The following is a 21503-nucleotide window of genomic DNA, read 5'->3' as shown; positions in this document are numbered from 1 at the left end:
CGATGTGAATCTAAATTTAGTTTAACGGTTCATTTTAAATTCTTGCAACGATATCTATTCATACGACACACGAACACTAACTAAAAAGACGAATGCTTCGGTTATTGTAGGAAATATGTACGAAATATTTTCGTCACAATCAGTTCGGGGCGCTAATTTGTCTTTGCTGCATTTTATGAAATTCGTCTTCAATGTATTATTGTTATTGCCTATTTTGTGTTATTATTACATATTTTTTTAATATATTACAATTAAACACATATAAAAATCGTATAATCTCGCTTTAAACAATATCCGTTCAAACATAAATGAGCAATATTGATTTTAATACGTGTTGCGTTAGAACAGTCTCCAATGGTACATGTTTGCAAATTTGTACAAAAGAAACAAAATCTGAGGCACGTTTTGTTGAGCTATTTTTGACACGGATTGCAAGGCAGTGTGTTTAATAATTAAGAAATTAACAAATCTTGTCGTGTTTGAATGTTGTCAGGCACGATTTTGCCAATTATGGCATCATGTTTGCGGGTGTTTAAATTTCGGAATAGAAAATCAAGACTGATTTCAATTTCGACAAATGATTATGTTCACTTTAAAGTCATAATTTATCATAGTTTCTAGTGCAGACCATAACAAAATTAGGCAGACAAATTAATAGAGTATATTACGCCAAGCAAGCAGATTTTATGATTTAGTGGAGGCTATGGTGTGTTGTGTGCATTATTCTGTATTCCAATTGGTTACTAGCCTTAACAAACTGTATGTTACACACTCATTTCTCTTCATATATTTTCTTCTTAAGTTGCATTATCCCTATATAATCAGCGGCGTTACACATCATCAGTTAAATTTGACCGGTTAGTTCATCCCATGCAAGAATATACACTAAATAGCTCTTTAAAGGAAAAGTTTCTTTATCAAAAAATTGATGTAGTGAGACTTCGATGGTCATGGCAAGAAGAAAGAGTCATGTGATGATATGACTGGATCTTGTGATTATTTTGCACTAAATATGAAAATAACAAGCAGTCAAACACAATATAATGCACGTATAATAAATAGAGGATATTTGTTTGATTTAATGGAATATCGATTTCATTTCACGAGTTATCATCTAAAATAATATTTTCTTGAGTGGCGCAGCCACGAGTATAAATATGTATTTTCTATGATCACGAGTGAATTAAAATCGACATACCATCGAATCCAACAAATTTTCTTTTAATTTTATGCTTGTTTTTTTAGTTAATTCATATTGTTAAAGAGTTCAACTGGATAATTTCGCTGGATTTATGACGTCATTTTGTCGAAAAATGACGTCATTTCACAGTAAAACAGTAAATGAAACAGTACAAAGTCATTAATAAGCCAATGTGACCTGAAACTGAAAAGATGTCTTTGTTTTCTTCAAATTACCCATCATATCATTGTTCATGATCTTTAAAAAAAAAGCTACGCTATCATGCTAAACAAATTTCATGTTTGAAGTCCTTTTTACCCTGACATGTCACCTGAAAATCATTAGGCGGCATATAATGCATCTAAATAAACATCATACTTATGTTCATTATAGTACTTTGAAGCGTTCTCATGATATAATGCTTAATGCTTATCATGCTTATCAGTGTATCTAACATCACCATTGAGTGCTATTAGATATCATATAGATAATATTGCAATAAAGTTAATGAAAATAGTAATATAAACGCATTTTGGTAAATAAAACACTCCTTAGAAGTTATTGATTAAATTAAAAAGAAAAAATATAAGGTGTCACAAGTAAGCACATATGATTTTTCTAAACTATATACAACGCTTCCTCACACTTTAATAAAATCCCAACTTGTTCTTTGATTGAAAAAAAAACATTTGCAAGAGAGAAGTGTTCTTATCTTGCGTTAAGGGGTGTTGCGGCAGTTTTTTTATCCGAGGATATATTTATAGTAACACCGATGATGCTATTATCACAACTCAATATTTTTGTTATCACAATCATCAGAAATGACCAAGTTTGTTCATAATATAATTGTCAGTGGTTCGATCCCAGGTGGGGTCAACTTTTTTTATTACTTTTTTACTTTCTTTAATTCCATTCTTGTTTTATACTGGAGCTCTTTAGTCCTGTTGTTTACATTTATCAATTTAAAGCATTTAATAACAAACTTCAAAACATGCCGAAATCTGTGAACAAGTATATGTAAGTTACTAATGTTTAAGGTCGAATTTGATACTGTATGGTATTATGTTTGTGATTAAATATTGTCTTTTATTACTGTCTTTTGGTTAGCTATTGTGATCCCATTTAAGATTGTTAACAATTTCTAATGTTTATGCATATTTCTAACAATCTATGTACCGTTACTTGGGTTTTGCCTAATTGCTGTATTTTATGAAATTTGACTTTGACGGTAGGGATAGTTAAAACAAAAAATCTCTTTAAAAAGTGCGTTGACCCCCTTTTTTATTTGTGTTTAATAATGACAATACGAAGATGAACATATTTTAGCAGTTTCGCAGAATTCTATTAGACAGAAAAAATTAAAATTCCATTTATGTGGTTACAATAGTAAAATAATGACATTTTTGGGGTGACATAAAAAATAAGTTTCTTAAAATTTACCTTTTGTACTCCATTTTATTGGTAGTTTGTGGTTTAATTAAATGGTATATGATGTATCTTAGCTTATATAATATCTACATGTTGCCAATTTTATAGGTTATTAATTATTTTTACGCATTTAGAGATTTTTCAGTTTTATTGAAAAAGTACATTTTACATAACGGTGAAAGAAATCAAAACAACGCCGCTGACCCAATGTTTTTATTTCATTTTTCATATAGTATTTGTATATACATCTTAAATATGAATTTTGGACAAAATCTATTAGATGGAAAAAATCAGCAAAACTGCAGCAACACCCCTTAAACACTAAAACATCTTCAGCACTTAACTTTCTTGTGGATAACTTGTTTGTTGAATTTAATGATACAATATTTAAATAAATTATCGGGGTTCCTATGGGTACTAATTGTGCGCCACTTATAGCTGATCTTTTTTATATTGTTATGAACGCGATTTATGTTAGAATTAACGAAAACTAGACAACTAGATTTGGTTCAACGTTTTAACCTAACTAGTAGGTACATTGATGATATACTAAATTTAGATAACCCATACTTAGAAAAATATATTCACAAAATCTACCCGAACGAACTAGTCTTAAATAGATCGTTTCAATCCAATACAGATACCGCATATTTGGACTTATAAAATCTCAAGACATTGTGCGTAAACACATTTATGTTATACACCTTTGTGACCTTGACCTTTAATCTGTTGGTCGCAAGATCGATAGGCCTTCTCCTCCCAAATAACACTCATACATATCTACAAAATCGTAAGCTCTATCGATATGATGCGGTAAATAGAAAATGGAGCATAAATTATGTTACAAGCCCTGTCACTTTTACGTTTGACACGATGATCTCAAAATTCACTATTTTTTTAAATTATTTACTGATTGACGGGCCAAAACATATAGACAGGTGCTTCTGCAAAGTTGGTCTCAAACATGTATTATCATTGAATGAATAACATACTTATAACATACATTTCATAGTTGTTTTATGTGTGCAAAATACTAATTGATTGTTTTAAATATCACTTCTGTATACAAAAACATTAATGTTTCCCTTTATTTCAGTTTCTACATTCAATCGCACCAGGACATCTGTGTGTGAAACCCTGTCCGTCTATTTCGTCTATTTTTTGGGATGCGTGTAGAGGGTGTCTTGAGCAGGCTTGATATCCCTGTTACAGTTGTCCGTGGTGCAGCAGTAGGTACAGTGGATGTACTTGAACGTGTTCTGGTCTGGTTTGTAGTCCTGACAGTCTGGATCATCACTCGTGCTGTGCCACCAGTCGTTCTCACACTCGTCATAAGTGCCACATCTGTAAAAAGACAGCATTCATATTGGCGTCTTTGTGAAATTTGACATTCGATTTGAAGTTTGTAGTTAAGTATATGAAGAAGTTTTTACATTGATACTTCCCATGATTACATTTTATGATTAAGTTAAATTTAAATTATTGCAGCAGTAGTGTTTTGTTTGTATAACCTCTATTGACGTTTAACCGCTGGTGAAAACAATTGCTCATAAACCACACTTGGTGTTCATGTGTTTACCTAGAAATTACGTCTTAAATGTTGTGTTTTCATTTCGTGTAGTACTACATGAAATTGCATTTTAGTAGAGACGTGAACAGATTCGAAAATTCATTTTCGTGATATTCGAACATGATATCCTAAATATCAGCATTATCGGTCACATTATGGGGATTAAGTTTCTTATTTTGGTAATGTATTGTATATTTTTTATGAAAGGCATTTATAAATAATTAGATATACTAACAGTATAGGTAATAAGATCGTTTCAAAAAGAAACGTGTTGATCAAATAAATTAAACTGAACAGAAAACAAACCGGTACAGTATTAGGCATTTTTTTGTATCAAAACACCGGATGCTGGCTCCTATGTCCAATCAACATGTAGACGAATTATGTTTCCATAAAAATAAAAGAGTATTTATATATTGTTTGTTGCTTACATTATTTTTCCATGGAAAGTACAAGAATTCCCGTAAAACTGAAAGATGATGGTGCGTTGTGTGAATCTATGTCAGTCTATGGGTTTATTCAAAGTATTGAAACATTTATGGAACCAATAAATCTTTAAAATATCAACAATTGACCTGACATGTAAGCCGAATAATCTGCATGTCCAAGCTATTCTGCATTTAAGTTTTCAAATTGAAATCATTAGGGTCAAAGAACATATTTGAAAATCAATAACTCCATACAGTCACTAAATTGGAATAACCTGACAAATGCGCATGACAATCCACTGAGAAAACCACAAATACAATGTTAACCGATTTTGGATCATTGGTTCAAAATATTTCGCGCGTTTAAGAACAACATAAGAACATCGTTTATTTTTAGTTAAAGGGCAATACATTCTGCATTAATGTATTGAAAATGCGCATTTGTTCAAGGTCTTGAGTGAATAGGGGAAATAACTTCATGAAAACGCACTGCAGCGAGATGATATGACATAGGGATACTGCATGTAACGTTTCATCACAGTCGTATCATTAAAATCACTTTGATCTGACACAGAAACGTAAACTTTATTAGACAATAGGGCCATCATGGTCCTTACCAATTCACCTGAGTCAACAGAAAAAAGTTGTTAAAGACTTTACCTGGTTTTTAACGCCACTTTTTCCATATTCAAATCTGTCCTTCATATAGTCCAGATGCATGTTCTGGTGAAGTTTATTCTAACTGGCTAATTAATGTGGGTTCTAGAGTGAAACAAAATTGTCTCGAAGATTTAATCTGTTGAAATAATGTTCGGAGCTAAGTGGCCCGGGTTGAATCTCTCCCACAGACTTATTAAGTTTCATTAAACTTGAATGAAACATGTGGCTCCTAGAATTCAGACGTTACAATTTCACGACGAAATCCGCTGGTCAAAGGGCGATCACAATATCTCACCTTGAGCATTTTGTGTTTGTTTGAAAATGTGATCTTTAAGATCTTAAGGGTGATCTTGACCTTTGAGGTTGGAAGGAAGGTTTTATTAGCGCCTTGTCATTATAAATTAAGTTATATGTTGTGTCAAGATATCTTATAATGAGTGAGTAGTTATTCGAAATCCATCAATATTGTGTGAAGTTGTCGTATAATCTGTACCTAATAATCTATCAAAATCCATCAATATATGGCAAAGTTATGCAGACAGAAATGTTCAAGTCTATTTATGGCCATGTATGACTTTTGACTTCTACGTGTGACCATGACCTTTGAGGCAGGGAGACGGTTCGTTGTCTTATTATGGTTTACTTTTCTGTAAAGTTTTGTTTGAAACCCCTATATAAGACAGGAATTGTAAAGTAATTTAAAGGCCAAACGTCATCTTTATTTATTTAGTGTAACCTTGACCTTTAAATCAGGGAGACATGAATTACACTAAAACGTAGTCTAATAATAGTGAATATTTTTACATTTTACAATTTTGTTTCAATATTTTGGTTACGTTATGGCTGAGAACGGAAATTGCGCGCATAACTATAGACCGACAATGCGACTGCTATATAACGCCTTCTTCCAAAGAGGGCAAACATTTCGAACATCAATTAGCAATAACTCACAAATTATGCTCTCACGTTAATAAACCATCTCGAATAACGCTGCAGTCAAAAAGTGTGTTCCAATATTCAATATGAATAACAGTTGGCTCACCTTTACTTTATTTATGACAAGAGCGGTTACAAGGTTGTCTAAAGATTGACAGGTCTAAAGTACGACCTAGACATAGATGCATAACTTGCCTTCTGTCAACCCATCTAGCACCGTCTTCCCTGTTTGTGACTTCATTGATACAGTAGGAGTTGGGGCACATCTCCACCTTAGTTAGGACAAAGCACAGCTGAGGGTTGACCTCACACAATGTGCACTGTATGGCTGAAACATGAATGGTCAGTCAAAGTTCATAGCATTAATAGTCATAATTGATACAATCAATAGGGGATATTTACACATGTACATATACTTGAAGCATCGATAAATTAATAGATAAATGTATAATTCTAACATGATAATTGCTGAATCGCTGATCTGATTTACATACAGCAACATAATAACATAATGTGTGTGGTAATAGTACCCGCAAACAAAACAGAAAGAAGTTCCAAGCATGAGCTCTCCATTAGCATATATGATTCGCATTTACATTGCACAAACATTTTTCAAATTATTGTTCGATTAGAAACACGTGTCGCATTGTCGTTATTACTATATATCAATTAGAAACTTTTTGTTGTTCTTATGCATGTTTATTTTACAACTCCAGCTCACGCCCTTGTGGTTTCTATGTTTTTCCATTAGAACTAAATCTTTATTTATAAACCGATTAACAACACTACATCGAAACATACTTCCACTACAAACTGTTTTTCATTTTTGTCATGGTAACTGGCATATATTTGGTAAATTGCCTGCTTATCTAATTGAAATAATGATATTTCATGTATCTCCATACAGACATTTCAATTATGTGTATTTGTGTAAACAAATGCAGTCAAAATATAGTGCCACCAACGATAGTTTACAAAGCCCATTGTTTAATTTCCGTTGACCTTTTTCTATTTAAGTACGTGTATGTAGATCGGCAGGCCATCCGTTTGTTTAATAATTGCTACATTTAATTTTTGGCTGAACCCCATCTGACGAGCAGCGAAATCCCTACACTGTCCGCTCTCTATCCACCGCTAATTGAATTTACCAATTCATTAAATGCCAAAAAAATGTTGAGACGTACGATGTGGAGCCGCAGTTGTGCCTGGAAAACACAAAGAGTATATCCTGATGAGTCAATGAGTGACCATGATTGAGTTTATCATTATACAAAGTGTATTTGCTGATGATATGCTGATTGTGTTGTTAAGAAAATGATAAACAGTTCAATATCTCTGGTGCGATGATGCTTACTAGTAAAAAGCGTTCCGTTAAAAAAAAACCAGATACATTACATAGTACACGTGCCATAATGTTAGCGAGTAAAGAACGGGCTACTGGTGCGATGCTGTTTATTAGTTAACAACGTTCAATACCATTCCACTTGTGCGATAGTGTTTAACGATGCAACAAGCCGAATTTTAATGCTACTGGCAAGATGGTTTTAACAAGAAAACATCGTACAGTACAAGTGCTGCTAGTGAAATAATATTAGCGATTAAAAGAGATGCAGTTCCATGCTACTGGTGTGAAGGTGTAAATGATTATACACGTTCAGTTCCTTACTAGACAATATATGGTGGTCATTAATAAACACCGTACAGTCCCAAGCCACAACGAAAATTGTTGCACTGTTGTAAATGATTTTACATTGTACAGTTCACTCCTACTAGTGCGATGTTGTTAAGTACATTTAGTACATTGTACAGTTCACTCCTACTAGTGCGATGTTGTTAAGTACATTTAGTACATTGTACAGTTCACTCTTACTAGTGCGATGTTGTTAAGTACATTTAGTACATTGTACAGTTCACTCCTACTAGTGCGATGTTGTTAAGTACATTTCGTACATTGTACAGTTCACTCCTACTAGTGCGATGTTGTTAAGTACATTTCGTACATTGTACAGTTCACTCCAACTAGTGCGATGTTGTTAAGTACATTTCGTACATTGTACAGTTCACTCCTACTAGTGCGATGTTGTTAAGTACATTTAGTACATTGTACAGTTCACTCCTACTAGTGCGATGTTGTTAAGTACATTTCGCACATTTCCATTCTACTAGTGTGATGATTAATGAGAATTCAATACATAAATCCACGCAACTGGTCCAATAGTGTTAATGAGGAAACAAATGTTCAGTTTCATACTATGGTACATTAGCGTAGGTCTTCAAGGTACAGTTCCATAGACTGGTTCGAAAGTGTTAATGTGTTATGGTACAGGACCATACTGTCGTTGCGATATTATTTATTTTTAATGGAACAGTTCCATTCCACTGATGTTCTTGTGATAATGAGTAAATGTTTTAATCAGTAAGTGTTTATAAGTTAAATTGTAAAGTTCGTTGTTACTGATGCTTTGGTGTTGATGAGTAAATAATATATAATAACATGCTGGTAGTGCTATAATGCTAGCAAGAATACCATGTTCAGCTCTAGCTCCATACTACTGATGCGATTGTGTTAACGGGTATACAGCCTACAGTTCCATGCTACTGATGTGATGGTATTTATGAGTAAAAAACTTATAGTTCCGTTCTAATGATGCAAGTTTTTAAATTAGCAAACAGCCCACAGTTCGATAATGGTGACCCGATCGTATAATTGAGTAAACGACCTACAGTTACATACTGGTGATGCGATGGTATTATTGAGTAAACGAAATATAGATCAGTTAGAAACTTGTGGTTCTGAGGCATGGTTATTTTACAACTCCAGCTCACGCCCTCGTGGTTTCTGTATTTTTTCACCAGAACTTAATCGTTATTTATAAACCGATTAACAACAATAAATCGAAACATGTTTTGTGAATTTCCACGGCAAACTGTCACTCGTTTTCGTAATGGTACTGGCAGATATATTTTGTAAATAGCCTGCATATCAAATTGAATTAATGACATTCCATGTATCTCCATACAGAAATACATACATTTCAAATGTGTGTATTTTGTACACAAATACAGTCAAAATAAAGTACCACCAACAATAGTTTACAAAGCATCAATAGTTTAATTTCCTTTGACCATTTTCTATATAAATAAGTGCATGGGGATCGAGAGGCAATCCTTTTATTTAATAATTGCTATATTAGATAAAAGGTAAAACTCCTTTTATGAGGAACGAAATCTCTACACTGTCAGCTTTCTATACACCGCTTATTGAAAATAACATTTCATCAAATGCCAAAACAGGTTGAGACGTACAATGTGAAGCCGCTGCGCTACAAATATTATTGCATTATCACCTGCAGTTGTTTTCGATGTGCCGCTGGATCCTGTTGTAGTTGTTGGTAGTAATATTGAAGTATCGGTTGAAGTCCCAGATGGACTACTCGTAGTTGAACTGCTAACAACTGGTGAACTTCCTGTTAAGTGAGAGTTTGTTCTGTTTTCAAAGTGATTAACAGGTAGTTTAGTAGAACAGACACAACATTTTTTAACTTATATTAATTATTTGCTTCAGATAAATTTTACTTCAAACCACACATAAGACAAACATAACAAAAAAACGAACTGATGGCTGTTTATGTGGATACGAATCAATAATGGCTAAACGCTGGGCTAATTTGTGCTGTCAAACGGATAAAAATTGGCTTCGGCTCAATTATTATCATATTATCATAGTAAATACATCTTCAATGATTAGTCGGTGGACTGTACAAGTGCGATCACTTGTGATTGTTTGCTATGTGACAATGGCGTTTCTTAAACCTGTTGTAGAAGTTGCTGTAGATGATGTTGAACTGATGGGTGTACCACTCGTAGCTGATATCGTACCAGTTGACGAATTTCAAGTGAGAGTTTGTACTGTTTTCAGAGTGATGAACAGACGGTTTAGTGGCAAGAGACAAACAAACGTGAACTTGTCTTATTTTTAGTAATAAGATAATTTGTTTCAGATGCATTGTACTTTTAAACTCTGATTTGACCAACTGACAGACTGGTGCACTGTTGTAAATGATTAAACAAAGCACAGTTCACTCCTACTAGTGCGATGTTGTTAATTAATGAACACAGTACAGTTCCATTCCACTAGTGTGATGATTTATGAGAAATGAATACATAAATGCATGCAACTGGTCCAACAGTATTAATGAGAAAACAAATGTTCAGTTTCATAATATGGTCAAGGTACAGTTCCATAGACTTGTTCGAAAGTGTTAATTTTTTAAGGTACAGTTCCATACTATCGTTGCGATATTATAATTTTATCATGGTACAGTTTCATACCACTGATGTTCTTGTGATAATGAGTAAAAGCTTTAATCAATAAGTGTTTATAAGTTAAATCGTAAACTTCAATACTACTGATGTTTTGGTGTTGATGAGTAACAATATACAATGACATGCTGGTAGTGCGATAATGCTAGCAAGAAAACAATGTTCAGCTCCATGCAACTGGTGCGATGGTGTTAATGGTATACCGCCTACAGTTCCATGCTAAAGAAAAGCTGGTATTTATGAGTAAACAATCTACGGTTCCTGACTACTGATACAAGTTTATTACTAAGCAAACAGCCCACAGTTCCATAAAGGTGATCCGATCGAATACATGAGTAAACAACCTTCATTCCCATACTGGTGATGCGATGGCATTATTGAGTAAACAACCTACAGTTCCATTCTAGTGATGCGATGGTATTAATGAGTAAACAACGTACATGTCCATACATGTGATGCGTTATTGTCAATTAGTAAACAACATACAGTTCCATGCAACTAGAGCGATAATGTTAAAAAGTAAACAAGGCGAAGTTCCCCACCACATCTGCGATGCTGTCAATCAGTAAATAACAGTCAGTTCAATATAAGTGATGCAATGTGGTGTTATATTAAAATCAACACAGAGTTCAATGAAACTGGTGCACTTCTGTAAATGGGTAAACAATGTAGAGTTTCATACTACTGATTCGACGGTCTTAATGAGTAAATATAATGTTAAAGAATTTACACGTTGCAGTTCCATACTATCGATGCGAATGTGTTTAAACTTAGAATATTAACAGATGGCAACTAGGAGGAGAAGTGCATCGACCAAGAACTATAACGGCTATCTACCTTAGTTTTTTTAATTATCTACCTTTATATAAGTTCAAAGTAAATGTTTGTCCGGATCAAAACTCTTAGTATACTGAAGAAATTTACTTGAAATTTGAAATATAAACAGATGGCAAGTAGATGGAGAAAGGCAGTGATTAAGAATCATAACTATATCTACCTTAGTTTTTGAATTATCTCCCTTTATTTAATTTCAAAGTAAAGTTTTGTCCGGAGCATAACTCTTAATCAACTGAAGAGATTAACTTGAAACTAAATATATAAACAGATGGCAAGAAGGAGAAGTGCAGTAACCAAGAACCATAACTATATCTACCTTAGTTTTTGAATTAGCTCCCTTTATTTAATTCAAAGTACATTTTTGTCCGGAGCATAACTCTAAATCTACTGAAGGGATTTACTTGAAACCAGTAATATAAACAGATGTCAACTAGGAGAATTGCAGTGAACAAGAACCATAAGTCTTTCAGTCGTAGTTAATGAATTACTTCCCTTTATTTTTTTATTTTTTTTATTTTATTTATATTTTATTTATTGATAATTTTAAATCAAATTAAATTTAATTTCAAAGTAAATATTTTAGCTTTTTAATGTTTAATATCTCCCTCTATCTACTTTAACAATACTATTTTAATTTGGACACTGTAGTATTCACTGTAAAATGAATAGACGGGTTCATGGAAAAATACAGTCAGTAACTGTTTATAGTCTTCTTTTTTAATTACCTTCTTTCATTTCCATATATTTTATTCTCTACAGCATAACTCCATCACGATATAACTAATTGATCCTTGAAATATTAATATATGACACAGGTGCCATGTTTTACAAATATTAATATACTCTCTAAAACAAATGTTGTCATACAAGCAAACACATTTCGGCGGGAATTTGGCACTACTGTGACAAGCTCTTGTTTAACTTATAGCAGGGCTCTAAATAACAGGAGCAAAGGGGTCTTTAAGAGGTAAATACACTTTTGTTCTTCATAAAATCCTATGTCGTTTTTGCTCATTAGAATCGCATCATCAAGACGATACTAATGCGTAGCCACACAATTAATAAGAGAATTGAAAACTCTGCTTAAAGAGAGCACTCACTTTTACACGATGATATCGTAAATTCGAAGTGCGATTCAAATGACACTAAATCACTTTATTGGTTGAGTTTAAATAATTTCGGACCTTCATCGCTGCTTAGATTTATCTTTTAGTAGCATTTTTGAAAGAGTGATGTTTCATGACATGTTATTTACAATATTAGTAAATAACCTTAGTACCTTTATGAGGACATAAATATAAATGCGTTAGATCACCGTTTCGCTACAAGCAACGTTAGTTAAAATTGTTTAAGCTCGTGTACTATGCGAAGATTCGGCCGTTGGGTGACTTGAAAATTGGAATATATATGGTCATATAGACGGTACTCATCAGTCATATCGAATTAGTTTCACATTTATCTTTCACATTTATACAAAATCATAAGCATATTCCTAAGGGATAAGAACATGTTGCCGTAATTCGTGTTTAATTTACTACAGTAAATACCTTTTTATGCATTGCGTTTTTACTATAACAGTATTCCACAGCGAATTCTGCAGTTCTGATTTATTAAAAAGAGTGTGTTATATCTGGTAAAAAGTGTCGACTAATTGGGAATACAAGTGCCATTGTCTTTGAGATCATCGGTTAAAGAAGTATCCATGAAATTTTGGCATCCGACTCTTTAAACATTTGAATTTTTCCCAAATACGTTAGTAAAATTATATGTAACTTGCTGTAAAATTTAATGGATAAATTGAACTTTTGTTTCTAAAAGTGAGCACGTTTTTTGTTTATTTCTAAGTATTTTTATTTTGTTGAAATATGTACTGATACTCTAAGTCATGCTGTGTCGTTTTTTTTATATATAATCAACCGTTTTTCTGCGAATGTCTTTTTTGCAATACGAAGTGCTATACCGTTAATCGACCAAACAATGTCCCGTGAAAACCAAATGAACCAAATTAAGTTGGTCCAAGACGAAAGCTATGTTGACAATGCAAGCTACAAAAATTAATTTATGCGATAAAAAGCTATCATGGTTATTTGGGAAAATTTAACATTGAAGCGTTTTCAAAACTTTTTTACTAAATGGTAAAGCCAATTCTTACATACCGGGCAGAAATTTGGGCTAAACATTTTAAGAAAATATAGAACAAATCCAGGCTTAATTTTGCAAATTTCTTTTTGGTCTACATAGGTCTGCCAACAATTGTTTGGCTCTAGGGAAGGTTGGTTGATAATAATTATGTGTAGACTATCATTTCAAGTGTATTAAATACTGGTGTAAACTTATTCACTTGCCATCGCATACATGTAGGTACCAAAAAACCACTGTTCTAATACTTTGAAACGTCAGGTGGATAACCAGTTGGGCTACTTCTGTTAAAATTCTGCTATTTTATTATGGATTTGGTTATATCTGAGTTTATCAGGATGTTGGTCATGTGGATGTATTTTTTTTAAACTTTCTTAAGATCGCCTTATTTGTTGCACCACGCACAAATGGTCAAGGAGTTTAATCGACTTGTCTAGATGTGAAACATATAGAATGTGTAAATAATTGCTTGAACCAGAAAATATCTTCTCTTAAAATACTATTCTACTATAGCAAAGCACTTGCAAAGTTTAGATGTTCAACCCCCAAGTTTCTTATTGAAACTGGATGACATATTGGTGTAGAACATGATCCTAGATATCTGTACTCGTTGTCTTAATGTAAAAAAAAAACACTTGTGTCATTTGTAAATTACACGAAGAAATGCACATTTATCTTGGTGTAGAGGAAACAGAAATGAAATCGATGTTATTAATCTTATAAAAACGACAAATGAACTAAAATTGCATTATTCGTTTATTTCTGAATGCGCATTAAACTGGGACTAATTAATAAATAATACAGAATTGTGGCTATATCAGCGTCAGACAAATTCCGGTGGCCTTTAAGTACAAACTAAATTGTCTTGTCTTGTCGGGCCTGTCCTGACATACAATGACAAGCAAAGAAAAACTCCAAAAAACTCCTTCATTAAGAAACAAAATGAGTCAAGTTAATACTACTCGAAAAAAAAACACAAAAAGGCCTAAGCCTGAACTCAGTGTATTACACTTAAGTTCACATTTATATTTCAAAAACATTTATAAGCTAAAGTTCAAATCGAAATGTGTGTCGCATTGTCGTTATTTATTTGTCAATAAGACACATTTTGTTGTTCTGATACACGACTTATAAGCATCTCGGGCTAACACGCATGAATTTTATTATCGCTCTCAGCGGATATTATACATTCTGCTAAATTGAGGGACTGTTTGTTGAATGCAAAGGTAAAGCTGAATTTCCTTAGAACAAAAAGAGCTACACCGTTGGTCAGATATATGAAGTTTGGTCTGTGATCTCACCGTATGATTGTAATTGTGTGAAGCTCCATTTTATTATCTATAATATTTATAGAGATATGCACTTAAGTTACGCAGACATTAATCTTAATTAGATATATTCAGTGTTTAAATACCATGTGATCATGTCTGTCCGAGAAACTAAACGCCTTTTCAGAGAAGTCTTTGTTCCAAGTAATTAGTTTTAAGTTATAATATCCCAAATTGCTTGCTTATCATACTGTATTAGTTTATTTACTGCTAGTAAAAATCACTCTTTGGTAACTGAACATTTATTATTGGCAGATCAAGGGATTTTTAGGAAAGGGCACCAGCTTTCTCGTTTCAACGTATGCACATATATCTTAGACTCCAACAAACGATGACTGTTAAGGTGTGTAAATAGATGTTTAATCAGAATATTATCAAATGTACACTCGTTCATAGACAACAGAGCAGAAAGCGTAAAATGCTATAGCAGGTTCCTCTGCTTTAACATGTAGTCTCTAGACCGGAGAGGACCGGGCAGTTACAAGAGCTAATTTAGTCCCTGATTGTGAACAATATCAAGCATTTACAAGTGACATATACGTGAGGACCCTTAAACAATTGAGTCATAGTCCAACTTTGATTGAATAAGACTCCGTATGTTTTAAGTAAAGTTGTAACAGATGATACGCATTCAGTAGAGAAATAATATTCAATAAACAGCAGACGCTTACCTCATTAATAACCCATTTGTGAGTAGTATAGCTTAGACTATTTTATAAATAAGTGAACAAAATATCAAATGTTACCGAAGCAAGCTCCTAGCAAGCATGCATCTCGCTCTTCAGCTTCCCCATCGCAGTAACTGCCTCCATTCTGTGGACGTGGATGGGTGCAAGTTCTCAGTCTGTAATGGTCACCCAAACCGCATGTCACGCTGCATGGAGCCCAAGGGTACCAGCTAGTCCACTGGCCATTCACTTTTCACATGATTATATGGATTAAAATTTAGCATCTGAATGAAACGAAAATGACTTTATAACTAGAATTATCCCAAGATAGCGCTCAATGCTATTCTTCAGCTTTTATAAAATAACGATTATTTTGCGTCAATCTAACTATAAAATTTCCTCAAATACTACTCTAAATCTCTATAACTACTACATATATTGAAAGTAAACGTTTTAAATGTGTTTAGGGCCTGTTAAATAGTCACTTATAAAACCTTATCACTGTAACAAGCTTTTTAGCACGATTATGTTTCATTTTTTACAAGTCGGTACAATCCCTTTAATGTGCAATTTCAGGCATAAGTTTAATGCAAAATGTACATATCTTTGCAACTACTACAGGTTTAGGTTTGCATGCAACAAGTACACACGGTAAGTTTTGAATATATTAAATAGAAACTTCAAAAATATCTTTAGGATACTCATGCGAGACAATATTCGCGTCCCACCTTTGTTTGCAAGATTAGTTCTTGAAGCCTTCATGGGCAGTGGTGAACAGAACCCTTCGGTCAAATTGAAGTCATCAATAGCGATGTCACCCTCGTAACCAGATCCTACTGTTGCCTCCACAACTAGCTGTACCAATACAGAGCACAAACAGCCTTTATTAATTCTCAATAAAAAATGATAATACGAACAATATTGATATTTATTTTTGATATTGTCTAAAACTATGATCTTACCCACACCCGAAAGCGCTATCAACGCGACGATATTTAATTAAATATAAAATAAAACCTTGAATCCCACTGTTGCGTCCAGTGGAACTTGCGCAAACAGCCAATCAGGGCCCTGTTGCTCAGATAAGCTCCAGACGAGATTGCCTGGGAGGTGGCTATCTTGTTTCTGGTACACATTCAGCTGACCAATCGACGAACCTTTCATGTGATACCTGTGGTCATATTACATGTTCTTTTTCACACATTTCAAAACTTTGTCTTTACTCCACAGACGTTTGGCATGCTTTATGCTATTTAGACCTTTGATATTTCTGAATTAAATCATAGCTGACATTTAATCATATATTTGTTTAACGAACAAATTACTTAAACCGGTCAATATCTGTTATTATTAAAGAAGAAAAATATCAGGAGAAAGATTCTGTACAAAGGAGTAAGTGTTCGTAGTTTTCGAGATATTAATGTTAAAGTCTGCATATTATTCCATGTAAAATATAACGGTGTCATTGTCATTTTCCAAATATATGAGACTGTTTATTTAATACAAACAAGATGTTTCTGAAATGCTCAAATGCACTTATTGATGACGACTTCATCTGGTGATCTCGTTTTTGACCACCTTCTATCCATGTTCAAACGTGGCATTGACACTGTCCAGATTAACAGTCTAATCATTTTTTTATCAAGATAAAGCTATACATTCGGCTTCTATAGTGAGAATATACTTTTTCTAAGAATGTACTGTTCGACCCATTTGCAAACGTGACCCAGATTTGAAATGCCCCCAGATATTTTATTAATATAGATCAATATTTTCACCAAATGTCATCAATATTGAGCAATAATTGTGGACTCTGAAGTGGTTACAAAGTTAATCTTACATTTAAACTGATGCTTTAGTTCGTGCAAACGTCACCAAGATTCGAACTCAGCCTATATATTGTCCATATAAAAATTATCTTACCAAATTGCATAACCATTGGGCACTGTTGCCTCTAGATTAGTAACGAAGTTTTTCTAGGATTAGACCTGGTTACCAAAACCAAATTTTGACCAGGTTTTATCAAGATCTGATACAAAATGTGGCCTCTAGGGGTTTCTTAACATAGACATTGACCATCTAAAAAAAATTTAAACTGTCAAATTACACACACTAGTTATTGAAAGGTATACCTGAAGCTTTAGTCCGTGTACTACGGACGTCATCAGCAGAATGAATGTCTACTGTTGGGAAACGTTAACACCGCTAATTGTCGGGGTGAGCGATGTTAACGTATGGTCCCAGGTATAGCTTTCAATAACTAGTGTGTGTAATTTGACAGTTTAAAACTTTATTAGATTATCATGAAAACCACACAGTCAAACTTTCATCGAAGATAGACATTGACGCCGCACAACCCTTGACATAGGGCGATCACACAAACAGATCTTGAGCATTTCATACAAGTAAGCTTAATGTATACTACGTCCCTTCATAACAGAGATTGCTGAATCATACCAGAACTGAAAACACTGGAAATGGGTTCCTGGGGACTGTATAAATGGACTCATCAGCCAGGCCTTCTCGTTCTGGACCCGAGGAGAGCTTGACTCGATGAACATGTAGTTCCCTGGAGGAACATTAGGAAGCAGACATGTATCAGAGAGGCATATAAGGCAGTCATACCGGGCTAACAACCTTCTCCTTAAATTCTAAAATCATATGTACATTTGTATTTACAAATTTTTGAAATGTCATACTCCATAGCTTGAGTAAGAACCCATTTCTAAAATGCCATTACCCAATACATGTAGTTGCGTTAATACCCTTTTCTAAAAAAAGATATCTCCCAACAGTTACAGTAAAAACCCACTACCAAAACGACATTTCAAAAATTGTTAAAACACCATGTCCCATATGTAAATACCTACTTCTTAAATGCCATACCTTAAACGTGTGTAAATACCCACTTCTAAATGCCGCGTCCACGTACATGCTCAAGAACCAATTTTAATAATTCCCGAATACTTGTGTTAAACACCCACGTCTAAATACCATCCCTTATATTTTCGTGCAATAAAACGTGTGTAAATATCCACTTCTAAAACGCAAATCTCAAACACTTGTGAAAATAGCCACTTTTTAATGTCACCCCAATTTCTTCTCTAAGCATCCTCTTCGAAAAATCGGTATTTATAATCATAAAATGTTTAATGTGTCCATAGATTTGAAGCAAATTCAACCAAAAATTGTGTATTTTATTAATTAAGCGACAAAACTCAATTCATATACTGTTTACTAAAAAAATATTGCAAAAACCTTGAACATTTTTTAGGGAATTGTCAAAATCCGGACCGGTGTCATCTGTTGGCGTTGATGACCGGTAGCGAATCCAGTCAAAGTCGTCGCCTTGCTGAACATTCTGCCATGAGCATAGGTTGTTTGCTTCAAAGTCACACATGTTTGTGTGGTCTGCAAGATACTATTTCTGTAGAAAAAAGTTCAGAGAGAACACTTATTGAAATAAGTATGTAGGTTTTTTATCATAACAAATCATGAGCCACTTAAAAATGAAGTTTGTATTGTAATCACTTTCAAAATAAAAGAATATAATGTCATGTTTCTTAGCAATACAAAGCAATTCAAGTACATTAGTATTTGTACCAAATTAACTTAACATTCGTTTTATTGTAAAGATTAAAAAAAGGAGCATCTTACAATACAGTGCTCTTTTAACGTATTCGATCTTATAAACATGACATTGACGTAGGCATCCACGTGGTTATTAAGCCTGACATTAAAATAGGTTAAAAGTGAGTAAACTTTATATGAATTCATTCAATGAACTGTTCTAGAAATTAGAAAAAGGTCGGAATTGTATGGAATACCGTTAATGCCATCGTTGTTACACATTAAAATCCAGAGGGCGACAATTCGATAGGACGATGGTGACACTGCGATAGTACGTTGGCGACAATGCGATCGTACGATGGCGACTATGCGATAGTACGATGGCGACAATGCGACAACGCGATAGTACGATGACGACAATGCGACAGTTCGACAATACGATGGCGACAGTGCGATAGTACGATGGCGATAATGCGATAGTCATATCGTACTGTCGCCATCGTATCATGGCATTGTCGCCATCGTACTATCGCGTTATCGTACTGTCATCATTGTATACTAGCATTGTCGCCATCGTATTATCGCACTGTCGCCATCGTATTGTCGCACTGTCGTCATCGTATTATCGCATTGTCGCCATCGAACTATCGCATTGTCGCATTGACGCCATCGTACTATCGCACTGTCGCCGTCGTATTGTCGCACTGTCGCCATCGTATTATCGCACTATGACAATGTCGCCATCGTAATATCGCAATGTCGCCATCGTATTGTCGCACTGTCGTCATCGTATTATCGCATTGTCGCCATCGTACTATCGCGTTATCGTTCTGTCGCCATTGTATTATCGCATTGTCAACATCAGTTTATCGCACTGTCGCCATCGTATTGTCGCACTGTCGTCATCGTAGAACGCAGTGTCGCCATCGTACTATCGCAATGTCACCTTCTAGATTTTAATGTGTTACCACGATGGCCGCAACGGCATTCCGAAGCATTGACAACATTGTTTACCTTTAACGTTCAAGTAGGACATCGACCTTAGAGGTAGCTATGTAGGTTTTGCAACAATAACGCCAGCGCAACCCAACATTTAAAGAAAGAATAAAACTACCAAATTGGTCTGCTGTGATGATGTAATGCTAAATGAATTCCACTCAGTGAAAGAATACAAAATTCATTGTATCAGTGCATACTTTTATCATGTCGTTAAATAGTCATGTATTTGACTGAAACACAGTATCAGATTGCTTCTGTTTTTCAAGGATCATGCCCCCTCCCCCCCCCCCCATTCGCTGCACCCCTGCCTTCACATCTCTTTCTACCGGTTTGCTTTGCAAAATAGTGCATGTGTTATTTTGTCAATAATATTAATTGCAAAAGCGATGCTGCCAACATGTTATTTTAATTGCAACGTAAAGTTTTCGTTCTACATCCTACACGGACCCAAGCAAAAACTGAAGTTCTTTCCTGAGAAATTAGCAGGGGTCTTAACATTCAACCATATATTTATGCACATGCACAAAGAAGAGTACATGAATGATTTGAGAGATTTTCACATGTTTTTATTTTACATAAAATAGAAATATCTTGAAAACATAGTTAACTATTGAATCAGAGTACCGGGTAAGATACAGTTGGTAGGTTATCAATCTAAACACTTTTGTTAACGTGTTTCAATTTTTACACACATTTATATTCAATAACATATAAATCATGGACACAGCTAGCTTATGTTACCTACTCGCAAACCATCATTCCTATGGTTTTCAAAACACGCAAATATAATTTTGTAACAAACCAAGCAGGAATCTTCTCTCTGCAATCTTCATTGGGGGACAACCATCCAAAGAAGAATTTCTCGCACAAGCTTTGAAGGAGGCTGCAAAGCAAACATTTAGCTGTCTATCCACGAGGCAAGGCATCCAAACTACTGAGTGATGGGAACTGCCAGTTCTGGGTATCTCAGCTGAAAATCATACTCAAGTCTTAGCACCTGATTTTAAATCATCATTAAAATACAATTAACGTAAACAGATATTAAAATCTTGTTTTTGGTTTTAGAAAATAAAATTGTATTTCAATTATATCCGTATACCTAGTATACCGTTCTAGGAAAATCATTCTTCCTACGGGTAACATGCGATTCTTACAGTACATCCCATTGATTTGTAAATGATTTCACCCTAGTTATATGGCAAGTCTGGGATTCATTGTCAGAATCATTGGACTGACAGTCCAAAGATCGACCTACGGTACTGGGCTAGCAATTCATACCTAGCCATTCACTGGCATCAAGCAGTTTGCAGTCACCATATGGCATCAGATGGTCTTCTTGAATGTTCATATCCTGGTAGAGCGAACGAAGCAGTCGTTTAGATTGTAACTTTCATTGTGACATTATTTCACTTATTTGCAATCAAGTAGCAATCAACA

At 34.3% G+C, this 21503-nt stretch overlaps 1 protein-coding gene across 1 annotated transcript; it reads right to left on the bottom strand.

Moving 5' to 3' along the window:
- Nucleotides 1-3684: 3684 nt before the first annotated feature.
- On the bottom strand, nt 3685-21006 carry LOC127875127 (MAM and LDL-receptor class A domain-containing protein 1-like). The gene is made up of 10 exons (XM_052419961.1): nt 20869-21006; nt 18756-18924; nt 17955-18066; nt 16515-16668; nt 16226-16352; nt 15576-15746; nt 9550-9669; nt 7387-7407; nt 6398-6530; nt 3685-3952 (listed from the first exon to the last, which is right to left on the bottom strand). Exons 2-10 carry the CDS (start codon nt 18895-18897, stop codon nt 3763-3765), a joined length of 1170 nt encoding a protein of 389 aa, XP_052275921.1. The 5' UTR covers nt 18898-18924; nt 20869-21006; the 3' UTR covers nt 3685-3762.
- Between the last annotated feature and the right edge of the window lie 497 nt (nt 21007-21503).

Source organism: Dreissena polymorpha, chromosome 3, assembly GCF_020536995.1.
Source record: "Dreissena polymorpha isolate Duluth1 chromosome 3, UMN_Dpol_1.0, whole genome shotgun sequence".
Classification (NCBI taxonomy): Eukaryota; Metazoa; Mollusca; class Bivalvia; order Myida; family Dreissenidae; genus Dreissena; species Dreissena polymorpha.
This window is presented reverse-complemented; position numbering and strand designations above follow the sequence as displayed.